This window comes from Propithecus coquereli, unplaced genomic scaffold (genome assembly GCF_000956105.1).
Source record: "Propithecus coquereli isolate 6110/MARCELLA unplaced genomic scaffold, Pcoq_1.0 Scaffold594, whole genome shotgun sequence".
Lineage (NCBI taxonomy): Eukaryota > Metazoa > Chordata > Mammalia > Primates > Indriidae > Propithecus > Propithecus coquereli.
This window is the reverse complement of record NW_012151885.1, coordinates 557,921-570,576: the sequence shown is the minus strand read 5'-3', so window position 1 is coordinate 570,576 and position 12,656 is coordinate 557,921. Positions and strand designations below refer to the sequence as shown.

General features: G+C 42.9%; 1 protein-coding gene across 2 annotated transcripts; it reads left to right on the top strand.

Moving 5' to 3' along the window:
* The first annotated feature begins 371 nt into the window (after positions 1 to 371).
* UBQLN3 (ubiquilin 3) lies at positions 372 to 3,049 on the top strand. 2 transcript variants are annotated; one of them, XM_012658982.1, is made up of 2 exons: positions 372 to 483; positions 762 to 3,049. In XM_012658982.1, the coding sequence occupies exon 2, from the start codon at positions 798 to 800 to the stop codon at positions 2,760 to 2,762; it is 1,965 nt and encodes a 654-aa protein (XP_012514436.1). In that variant the 5' UTR covers positions 372 to 483; positions 762 to 797; the 3' UTR covers positions 2,763 to 3,049. The 2 variants fall into 2 exon arrangements, with proteins under 2 accessions (XP_012514436.1, XP_012514438.1); XM_012658984.1 differs by having other exon boundaries at positions 401 to 483; positions 729 to 3,043.
* Positions 3,050 to 12,656: the final 9,607 nt, after the last annotated feature.

Sequence of the window (12,656 nt, the reverse complement as noted above, 5' to 3'; positions counted from 1 at the left end):
ACATAAGAATTCATGGTTAATGTTGAACCAGACAGAAAACAAGGTCATACGATTCCAGGAAAGAAGACTCTAGACTAGGAAGTAGCTGAAGTTGGGTCTAAATGGGGACACAAAAGACTAAGGTGCTTTCTACAATGATCCAATCCCTGTGTGGGTCTCCACATACCACATATGAGGTTGTGTGGGAGCAGGGCTCTTGGCCCGAGAAGGAGTGGTCAGCCCAGGATCCTCACTGTGAGGAAGGCAATTGAGATAAAGGAAGTAGAAGAAGTCAAGGGTGGGGGAGCAGGAGTTCCCAGGATCCAGAGCACCTTGGAGAAGTCTCCAGAATCCATTGTGTGAGGCTGTGATGTCAGTACTGAGGTCACAGAAGTGACCTGAGAGAGCGGATTCTGGCCCAGAAGGCCTCAGGGGTGGCTGTGCAGCAAGATGAGGGCGGTTTGGAGCCCTGCATAAGAGGAAGGACGGGGCCACAGCTGACTGGTATGTATACCCCAGACTGAGCCCTTCCTTCTACCTTTGTCCTCATACTCATCACCTACAGACCTCTTTCCCAGGACCCCAGATTTATCTCTCCTGACCACAACATCTCACTCCCATAATCTCCCAAAAGCATCCTGTCCCAGGAACCTCATGGCCCCTTCCATGTGGCTCCTATAGCTTTCCTGACCCTGAGCCCAGAGACCCTCTTCATGCTCACCTTTCCTACCTTCACTATTGCATGAAAGGATGAATTTGGTCTCCCATCCCCATCTCCCCAGCTGTGTCCCCACAGTCCTGGGCCTCCTGCTGCCACCATGGCCAAAAGTGGAGAGGCCCTGCCACAGAGCAGCCCAGCACCAGTCCGGGATCCCCACCTCATCAAGGTGACAGTGAAGACGCCCAAGGACAAGGAGGATTTCTCAGTTACGGACACATGCACCATCCAGCAACTGAAGGAAGACATATCCCAGCGCTTTAAGGCCCACCCTGATCAGCTGGTTCTAATCTTTGCTGGCAAAATCCTCAAGGACCCTGACTCACTGGCACAGTGTGGAGTGCAAGACGGCCTCACTCTCCACCTGGTCATCAAGATGCAGCGCCGCACTGTGGGTACCGAGTGTCCAGCTGCTTCAGTCCCTGCCCCAGGCCCAAGTCCTAGATCGTTCCCTCAGCCAAGCTCCATATTCCCAGCAGATGGGTCTCCTGCCTTCAGCTTGGGTGTTCTTACAGGGCTCAATGGGCTGGGCCTAACCCCCAGCAGCTTCCCTGACCAGCAAAGCTCGCTGATGTGGCAGCACATATCTGTGCCTGAGTTTGTGGCCCAGCTCATGGATGACCCCTTCATCCAGGGTCTGCTGTCCAACACGGGCCTAGTGCGCCAGCTGGTTCTTGACAACCCCCATATGCAGCAGCTGATCCAGCACAATCCAGAGATTGGGCATATTCTCAACAACCCTGAAATCATGCGGCAGACACTAGAGTTTCTACGTAACCCCGCCATAATGCAAGAGATGATGCGTAGCCAGGACCGGGCACTCAGTAACCTAGAGAGCATCCCCGGTGGCTACCATGTTCTTCGCACCATGTACACAGATATCATGGACCCAATGCTTAATGCAGTACAGGAACAGTTTGGTGGCAACCCCTTTGCCACTGCCACTACTGCTAATGGCACCACTGGCAGCAGCCAACCTTCAAGGACAGAGAATTGTGACCCTTTGCCCAACCCCTGGACTTCCACCTATGGAGGCTCAGGTGGCAGGCGAGGAAGGCGGCTTGGGGACCAGGATGCATCTGAAATTAGGAATAGGGTTCCAAGCTTTCTGGGTAATATGGGGCTCCATGACTACCTCCAGCAATTATATGAGCCCCCCCAATCCCTGGGAACCTTTCTTCAGGGGACCACATCCACCCTTAGCCCAAGCCAGGAAGTACCACCACCAGGAAACAGAGTTCCCCCAACTTCATCCTCATCCCAGGAATCTGGGTCAGGCCAGTCTCTCCCCAAGGAGTCAGTGGCAATCAAAGAAAAGTCCTCCTGCCCAGCTTTCCTGAGATACCCCACAGAAAACAGTGCTGGACAAGGTGGAGGCCTAGATGGTGCAGGTGAAAGTTCTACTGGCCACAGCACAAGCTTGCCTGATCTTGTCTCAGGGCTGGGGGATTCTGCCAATAGAGTTCCATTTGTTCCTTCACCACCTTCCTTTGTGGCAGCCACTCCTGGAGTCTCTGAGCCTCCCTGGCTGCCACCACCAGCTTATCCAAGATCTCCGAGGCCAGCTGGCACAAATCAGGTTCCACAGTTGCAGGAGATACACCGACAGCTGCCATTGCTGATGCACCTTCAGGCAGCCATGGCAAACCCCCGTGCCATGCAAGCCCTGCTGCAGATTGAGCAGGGTCTGCAGATCCTGGCTACTGAAGCACCTCGCCTTCTACTCTGGTTCATGCCTTGCCTAGCAGGGCTGGGGAGTTCGGCAGGAGGTACAAAGTCTAGGGAAGGTGCCCTTATATCTGAGGACCCACCCCCAACCCCAGATCCTGAGGTGTCTCCAGCACAGGGCTCTACAGAGCTGGGCTTCCATTCTACTCCCTTCCTCCAGATGCTGCAAGCTTTAGCTAGTGCCAATCCTCAGCAGCTGCAGCCTGAGGCTCACTTCCAGGTGCAGCTGGAGCAACTGCGGGCCATGGGCTTTCTGAATCCTGAAGCCAATCTTCAGGCCCTCATTGCCACGGGGGGTGATGTGGATGCTGCTGTGGAGAAGCTGAGGCAGTTGTAGGAGCCTTAGTCAATCAGACCATATCTTCTCCTCTGCCTTTTCACCATATCCTATTACCCTAGGTTTCCCATTCTTGAATACAGCTGCACCATAAACCAAATTTACTATGATGCCCTTTACTGTGGAGACAATGTTGTTCCAGAGTCAATGAGGAAGACTAAGAGCCAGAAACAGGGTAGGGGTTCTGTGTGTGACTCAACCACCCCCACCACGGTACCACTGTGGGGCCCCAGTCTGAGCTCTGTGTATGCCTATCTTGAGATGCAATTACATCTGCTCTCCAGTGTCAGCTGCTGCCTGAGTCTGATTTTTGTGGGCTGTGAGAAAGGGGGAGGATGTGGGAGAAGAGGTGGTGATAAAGGTTATCTCTACGTGATGGAGGGGCATGGAGGGGAAACTAAAAGGTTTGAAGTTAGAAGACTAAGAGGTATGGAGAACAGAGGAGGAAATGTTGCAGCAACATTGTGAAGGCTGAGGCCTGCAACCTTCTTGGCCTTCCAGAGTTCCTCCAGATTTTGTGCTCTGCAGTAGCTACTGCCATGTACTCTGTTCTTTGGGGCTCCCTGCCACCAGCCTGGCAGAAGAATGGGCACAGTTTCTTATTTTCATTTCCCCTGAAGATTATCCCCACAGGGCTATCACTTTTAGGATTTGATGCTGATCTCTGATTGGATAGAGATATAGCAGCAAGGATTCAGGCTGAGGTTCTAAGATTCCTGAATCTCATTAAGTTTATAAAGTCTCTTGTAGCCAGATTCAGAGAGTTGGTTTCTTGCCACTTACAGCTCAAAAATTGAGTATCTATCCTGTGCATAGCATTGCACTTGCTGTTAGGAATTCAATGTGAGTAAAAGAGAGAGACATGATCCTGCCCTCACGAGTTTATGATCTGGTAGCAGAAATTGTTCAGACTGTGAGTATATGAAGAATACTCATTATATATAATTACAAACTATGGTACATGCTATAAAGAAAAAGATGGGTAGCTCTGAAATAGCATAAAAAAGAGCTTAATCTAGTCTGGGGAGACAGGAAAGGCTTCTGTGAGTGTGTACTATAAGCTAAAACCTGAAAAGTGGTAAGAATGAAGCAGATAAAGCTTTGAAGGGGGAGAGCAGAGTATTCCTGCAAAAGAGCCATTACATACAAAGGCATTGAGGTACATGGCACAGGAGGTGCCCTCAGCATCTCAGACTAAATTCTTGTTTACATTCAGGGATACTTTCCATTACCCATGTATGTCTATGGTAAAAGTGTTACAATTCATAAATCAGTCAAGTGAACCATGATTTCCAGTTCATAAACACATAAATGTGCCCATGGGATCACACTGGTAGACACACTGTGGAGAAATGGGCAAACACACAATGCTTATCCACTTAAATACACCTTCACATGGGCACACCCTATGTACACGAACAAGCATACATACAAAACACAGACTGTTAAATCAGAGTTTCATCACAGAATGGGGGAGTGCAAATATAAGGAATATTCATGCCGTATTCCTGTAAAGGAAGGAAAAGGGTTCTTGATGGAGGATGCCACTATGGTAAAAGTGGCTGTGGAATGTGCTTAGATGTCAGATACTGAGTGTGGGGGTCCTTTCAGGAACTGTGAGAAGCAGATCCTCCACCTGGGGCCCTGGATACTGTGACCAGCCTGTCTAGCTTTGAGGTACCAGCATGTGGTTTAAAGGAGATGAAACCAGCTTTTGGGAACAACTTTATTCCAGTGATTTAGGTTTCAATCTCTAGGTGAAGCACAAGGCTTCCAGACCCCTCAATCCCTCACTCTACTCCCCATCAGTGGGGAGTTCACATCCAGATCAAAGGAACTGTTTATGGTGTTGCTAGGGGAAAGGAAGAGAAAAGACTTATCTCTCTATTTCCTGCAACTCACAAGGCAAGTTCTCTGGGGCTGCCTCTTACTGGAGAAGATGTACAACATAACCTCTAATTTCCAGCCTTGGAAGGTCAGGTAGATCTATGAAAAAAACTCCATGGAATGAAACGTCACTGCTTTTACCTGCCTTCCACCTGTGCCAAAGGAAACCTGGAGGCTCATATTAGTTAAGCGTAGCTCACCAGGCAAGACTGCAACTGGGATGGGTCATTAAGTCCTGGCCTTGGAGTAGTGTTCATTTAGTGGATTGTTCTCTGGCCATAACCTTTTGAGAGCCCTGCACAGTTGACCGGATGCTTGGAATCCCTGCTCTAGCTTCTTCAGAGACTGACTTCGTCAGCCTCATGCTCAGCTCCATGGTGGTGAATCCAGGAGAGGGAGGTGCCTGGGGTGGGGGGGGTCACTGTATTCTACCTAGCAGCTAAGGTAGGGCCTGGCACATTAAAAAAAACTATCAACAATTGAATGACTGAATGTTGATGATGAGTGAGTAAATGAGCAACTGAAGGAGAAAGTGGTTGGGATGACTGGATAGACACAAATCAAATAGAAGATGTCACAGGACCAGAGCTTTTATTTGGGAGAATAAAGGCTGTTGGAAATTTGGGGAGAGGAGATCCCTGCATGCTGATGTTACTGCAAGGACAGGCCTGTTGGAACTTCCCACCGGTTGTCCCTGCTCTGACCATTCTGTCAGCTGTGGTCCAAGATCAAATATCTGAGCCAGGAAGGACAGGGCAAGGGGGTTGTGTAGATGGAGAAGAGAAGATGGAGTTGCAAAGCTTTGATTATATGGTCTTAGAGCCTGGCTCCCTCCATAGAAATTTTACTTTTTCTTTAGACCAAGAGATTTGCTAGAAAGCCAGACAAAAAAAGAGAAAAACCCAAGCAAACCTGGTAAATTCTGCAGTGACAATTTACATCATAAATATCCAGGGAGGTGGACAGCAATTTAAGAGAAATGTTTTATCCAAAGAATAGAAAGTGCTTTTATGCTTCTGTGTTCTTTATTTATTTGGGACATTCTCCTATTATCTCCATCATAAACATATGCTTGTATTTTTTAAGATATTTTAGGGTTTTGCTACTTACATTTAATTTTAGTAATTGCTAACACTTATTGAAGCTTTACTATATGTCAGATCTTCTTCCAAGCTCTTTAGTCTGATTCCATACAATAGTCCTTTACTGCAGGTAGTAGTAGTGTCCCTGTTTCACAGATGAGGATAGCTAAAGCATGTGGAGAGGGAAGCACATTGCTTAAAGTTTAAAAAGCTTCTTCTTGTTAGGGCCAGGGTTTGAAATCAGGCAGTCTAATTTCTAAGCCCATACTCTTAACCACTGTAATTAATCAAGTTGACCTAATTTATGCTTTAATACTTATCTTCAAAAGAATGGAGTAAGGCAGGATTTGTCATATTGGAATTTTTGCACTCCTGAGTCCAGCAGGTATGTATATTAGATCTAAGTATCTTCTTTACCACATCCCACATTTGTATATGTGTATTTCTGTTTCTTTGATTTTTATTTCATCTACTAAGACTACACTTCTTCAATTATTTTAACTTTGAAATATTTAATGGCAAAAAGTACAATGATTGGCTGGCAAAATGCCATTGACTAATTTTGTCCCTTTATATTTCCAAATACACTTTATAGTAGATGTCAAATTTTAGAAAAGATCAAATGAGATTTTGATTGGCTTTCCATTATACTTTTACGTTAGAGAAGAATTGAGAAATTTACAATGGACAGATTTTCCTTTTAGAATAGGGAATGTTTTCACTTATGTAGTTGCATTTACTTCTCTGAAAAAAAAAAAATCCTACGCATTTGGGTTTATTTAAACATTACATTTTTCTGGTTGTTATTTTGAGTGGAATTTTTTTCCATTATGTTTTCTGAATGGATTCCACTGTGGTGAAACTGTGCTATCACCAGTGACAGTACAAATTCTTATTTCAGGTAGATTTTTTTATTGATTCTTATACTATCAAGTGTATACATCTTTGATAAATAGTTGTAAAGCCTTAACTCTTCTAATAATAGCTTATATATATAAATTATAGATAATATAGATAGGTAAAATTAAAATATTAAAAATAAAAAATAACTCCACTACCCAGATAACATGATGTTTGTCTTTTGACATACTTTAATAAAACTATGATTGCATTGTACATAGCTTTATAACCTGCCTTTTAACTTGGTAATATATCACTAGTTATTTCCAAGTTATTAAATATCCTTTTGTAACTTGTTACTTTAATAAGTATTTACCAAATACTTATGTCAGAACCTGTACTTGATGCTAAGAATGCGATGGTGAATGAGATTTGATATGTTTACTGCTGTCAGGAGTTTACAATATGGTGAAGATGACAGACCTTGGAAATAATAATCAACTCCTACAGAACACTCACTGAAAACTAGGCACTGTTCTATAACCTTCACATATATTAACTCATTTAATTCTTAAAACAACCTTGTAAAGTAGGTACTGTTATTAATAGTATTATCTATTTTACATTGAGCAAACTAAAGCACAGAAACGTTAAGTGCCTAGTCCAAGATTACACAGCCAGTGAATGGTGAAACAGACTTGGGATTTGAAACAGTCTTTCTAGAGGCTACACTCTTAACTCCTATTCTATATCATTTTCTGTTACATAAATGATTATTCAATTAAAATACATTTCATGCAGGAAATAAACAAGATATTTTGCTAGTGCATATAGCAAGAAGAGGGATACGATTTGCAGAAGGGTGGTCAGAGTGTATCTCTTTGGAGGAAGTATTCATGCAGAGACTTGAAAGGTAAGAGGAAGCCAGACATTCAAAGAACTAGCGAAAGAATGTTTTATGAATAGGGGAGAGCATAAAAGAGAATTCCAATTTTGGTTTGAGCTCCATACATTTGAAGAGAAATTTAAAAAGGCCAGTGTGTCTAGTGTACACAGAGTGAGAGGGAAAGTGCTTCAAGGTGAAGCAGAAAAGACAGGTGAGTGCAACCCATGAAAGCTTTGTCACCTCTGTAAGGAGAGTGGAAGTCATTCTCCTCTTATGTGGACAATGAATGAAAGGGTGACAAGAGTGGAAACAGAGCCAAGTGTGGAGACCCCTGCACTCATTCAGGTGAGAGACAGTGTTGGCTTACCTAGGGTTCTCAACAAGGGTGTGTGACAAGCAGTGGATAACTGAGCACATATTTTGGAGATAGAATTTACAAAACTTTCTGATAAGATTAGACGTGCAAGATTAAGGAAAGGGAAGAATTGAAGACAATTTATATATATTTATATATATTAAATATACTAATATATATTTACATATTACATCTGTTAATATTTTTATATATTAAAATTCATTCAGCTTATATTAACTGAACACCTCTCTTGTCCTAGGTTTTGGACAAGGGTCACAAGGGTCCTGCCTTCAGAGATGGGACAGGCAATCAAGTAATCAAATAATATACTTTCAGGCAAAGGAAGGGGCTAAGAAGAAACACAGGATAAGGAGACAGAGATTGATGGGTAGACTTATTCGTGTGTGTGTGGTGGTAATCAGAAAGGACATCACTGTCTTGGAGAACATTAATCAGAGATATGATAGGGAGTTAGCTAAGTGAAAATCAGGAGCAGGAGTTTCCAGACAAAAGGGACATCAATTAGAAGGCAGCAAGGAGCTTGGTGTGTTCCAGGCATGCAAGAAGGCTGCTCTGACTAGCGCAGGGGGCCGAGGAGATGGGGTCAGGGAGGCAGGCATGGGCCAAGTGATTTTAGTTTGGTAAGGAATTTAGATTTAATTCAGTATAATTGGAAAATCTTTGGTGGTTGTGAGTAAAGAAGTGGGGTAGGTCTACATTTTTAAAAGATCACATTGGCTCCTGTGGCAGCAGTGACTCTAACAGGAGGAGAGAGGAAATAGGGAAGCCAGCTTGCAGGCTATTGCCAAATTGACAGTGTGGAAATGGTCAGATTCAGGACGTATTTCAAAGAGAAATACCATAACATTTGCTGATAAATAAGATGTGAGACACAGGGAAAAGGGAAGAATCAAGGTTAATTCCTATATTTTAAGGCTGAACAACTGCATGAATAACAATCCTATCGGAAGGAGGGGGGCTGAAGGGAATGGCAAATTTCAGATTCTGTTCTGAGATAGTGAAGACTATAGAAGAAAGAGATTTGTGGAGAGTCAAGAGTCTATTCACCTATGAGTTAATTTCATTGATTATGATGGCAAATGATTCTAACATACACTGTTCCACATTCATCCTATTGTTGGACATTTAGATGAGCAAAACATCATACATTTCCATGACAAACTATTATCCACGTCTATAATCCCATCTCCCTTTTCTTCCTCCCAGCCTCCCTTCTTACCACCTTTCCTTTTTTCCTTCCTACAAATGTTTTATTTATGCCTACTATATTAGGCTATGGAAGTACAGTAGCAAATAAGACAAGGTCTCTGTTTTTATGGGGCTTATACTCTAGTGAAGGGAGACAGGAAAAAATAATAAGCAAAGAAGAAAATATCACACAATGATAAGTTCTATGCATATAATTGGAATAGAAAGATAGGATAGTGAATGGTTGAGAAGGCCTTGGTAGAAAAGTGATCTGAATGATATAAAAGGCCATCCTTGTAAAGATTAGGTGGAGGAACATTAAAGGCTTAGGGAATAGCCAATGAAATGGCTTTAAGCGTATGTTGGGCTCTTAGAGAGTTCTGGAAGCAGAAGGAAGGTCAGTGTGGCCAAGCTTTGTAGGTGAGGGGAAAATTGTCATCATCACGAAGCCCAGGACACAGGCAAGATTCCAACCATGGGAGGTTTTGTAGCTAATTGAGAAATTTGGATTTTTATTCTAAGAGTGATGAGAAAGTAGTCTGTGCAGAGCACAATGGATTAGCAGTCCATCTAGCACCTCTTATATTTTCCTGGATAGAGCTTGAGCCCATCCTCTGAAGTGAGGTATCACAAGAATGGAAGAATAGGCACCACATGTACTCACCATCAAACAGGCACTGACTGATCAACACTAAGGTGCTTACATAGTAGTAATATTCTTTGGGGGTAGGGGGGTTGGGGGTGAGTAAACTCACAACTGATGGACGTGCTGAGCGTTGTAGGGTGGGAAAGGGCACATCTCAAATCATCTCAGATCGTGGTTGGGATGTGGCAAAGTCATCATATGTAACCGAAATGTTTGTACCCCCATAATTTCCTGAAATAAAAAAAATTAAAAAAAAATCAAAAAAAGAAAGAAAGTAGCCTGTGCTACTCCCTATCAGGGAACCTTATTTGGTTTAATTAAATAAACTTATAAGACCATCATAAGCCACACTTGGCTCAAATCTACTCAGTGGATATAGGAAAGGAAACAGCTCACCAGCAGGGCAGAATCAGGCATTTCTCATTTGGTGGGAACCTTTATAACAGCCCAGGCATAGGATAGCATAGCCAGCGACAAGCCATCTTTTCTCAGGGGTAGTTCCAGGTGTACAGAGACAAAATCTACAAGAGGAAAGTAAAAGAGATGCTGTAGGTTAAGAGAGTCCAGTTGCCCCAAAGGAGCTAATGTATGTTTATCCCTTCCATATGTTTATATTCCAGACTCCTGCAAGAAACATACCGTTATAATTTCCCCACACTCAAGGAAGTCCAAATCATGAAATCCCCATTAAGTACTTATGATTCATTATAGTTTCTTCCAGTTCAGAGAGTATGCCAAAGAGGGGTAATTTGCATCACAAGCAATGCTGCCCAGTGTCAACCCAAAATAACAAAAAGAGAGCAGCTTTCCAAAGAAATGAGTTTATTTGGGAATATACTGGGGATTATAACCTGAGATATTCATGCTATGACAGATCATAGCCATATTCAGGTAGGTGAGGCAAGGGGACACTTTTAAAGACATAAAAGAAAAGTTCATGCAGGTTGTTTTGAAATAAAAGTTCATTGATTATAGGGGCTTATCCCACATGGTAACATGTACCAGCCATTGCTAGGAGAAGGTCTTCATAGAGGTGACCTGACTGCAAGGTTGTGGTTTGGTAAGGATTCTGGCAAAGTTATGGTTAGGACTGGCTGTTACTGGAAAGATGTCCTCATAGAAATGGCCTTAACTTCAAGGTTGTGGTTTTGACAGTCTCTTGTGATTGTTCCTGTTATGAGGCAAATATGTATGAGGACTCTCCCTTCAGTGACCTCCAGGATCCATTTAATTTTGACACAAAAGTGACTCCATTTTGGCACTGACAACTTTCGCACCAGCAATATGATTGATATTTTACAGTTACCTGCTTGTCAGGGTAACACGGCCAGTAAGTTAACTGAAAGTCAGATTCTCATGCAACCAAAGAAAGAGTTCATTAACACTTTTACCCATATATGTCGGAACAGAGAGGACACTATTGTCTGGGCTGGATACTAGAGAGCATGATGATTTAGAAGCTGTTCAAGTAGCTTTCACTTAGGTTTATGACTGAAGGAGAAAAGAAGCAGGGCAAGAGATATGAGAAATCAAAGATACAGAAGAATGGGTAGATATAGCTCCTCATTGCCTCCATAGTTCTCACAAAGATGCACATGAATTGGTCACGCATCCTTTGAAAAACAAGCAGTCTGGCAGATCAAAGGGACCCAGAGTTGTGGGCTTACTGCCTCTTATACCACATCAGCACTCAAAAGCCTACTTACCAAAATAAGAAGAACTTTTTCTTTCTTTTTTTTTTTTTTTTGCCGAGTAGTTTACATATTCCGTGTTCTTGTTACTCTGTCATAAGGACCATGGCAGTTCTAACCACAGGTAGAAATTTAATCAAGAGAGTGACACAAACTGATTTCCCTTGGCTATTAAATTGGTGGTTGGTGGTTGGTGGCGAGGACCGGGATTTGTAGAAGTCCAGGTGAGAGATTGTTCAGACTCGTGTGGTAATAGCAAAGATAGGGTGATTCAGGATATATTTTGGAAACGTAGTGGACAGAACTTGCTAAGGGAATTGACATGGGACAGAAGGTTTTTAATTTGAGCAGTTAAGAGAGTAGTGGCCTTTTTACTAAGAAGGAAAACAACTGGGGTGGAGGGGACAAGTTTTCAGAGGGATATTAAGAATACTGTTTTGACCATATTTTGTTTGTGGTCCCTGTTAGACTTCAAGTGGAAATGACAAGTTCAGAGTTCTAGCTGTGTGTCAAGGCTGGAGATGTACATCTGCTGTTCCTCAGCATGTAGGTGGGGTATTAGAAGACATGGGTGAGATCATCCATGAAGACTGTTTGGACAGAAAACAGAGTGGGGCCCAGAATGGATCCAAATGTGTGACTATTTATTTTCATAGAGTAAATTAACAGAAATAGAATTCCTCTTGGAGCAAAGCGTAATTAAAGATTTAAGCTTGTTTAACAACTTAAAGCGCCTTTCAGAGTGGCTGTACTATCACATCTCCCCATTAAAAACTTGATTGAGAGGCATTGGGGCCAATTTTTCATAGGAAGAATTTAAGGAGACCTAGGTTAAAAGGTCAAGTGGTTGAACAATTGTGCCCTCTTAGCAGCTAATATCCTCAACTTTTACTCCATTCTAGAAATTCAATCCCTGCCTTTGCAACCTAGTACTTTCTTGGAAAGTTTATGTTCAAATGCATCCCATGTTAAATGAGCATCTTTCTGGCCTGTGGGACAATCTATGGTTAATGAGTCCTAGGACGGTACAGGCCCTTGATCTGGCCTCTGTTCCTTGTGGGATGGGGGCAAAATTGAAAATTTACAAAGATAAGATAAAGCCTAGGGCAAAACATAAATTCATTTAGAGGTTTATTTGCCCGACTGGAATTTGAACAAGAGTTGTTTGAAGAGACTATTATGTCCCTTAATTAAACTGGTTACCTAAGCCCTGTCAAGGACATGAAAGTTCTACTGAAACCCTCTTGTAAGGGCCCAGCATGTTGTATTTTAAGAAGTGAAATGTGTGTGTTGGTTAC

Coding starts and splice junctions, on each gene's coding strand:
- UBQLN3 (XM_012658982.1), top strand. CDS start 798: ATGGCCAAAAGTGGAGAGGCCCTGCCACAGAGCAGCCCAGCACCAGTC.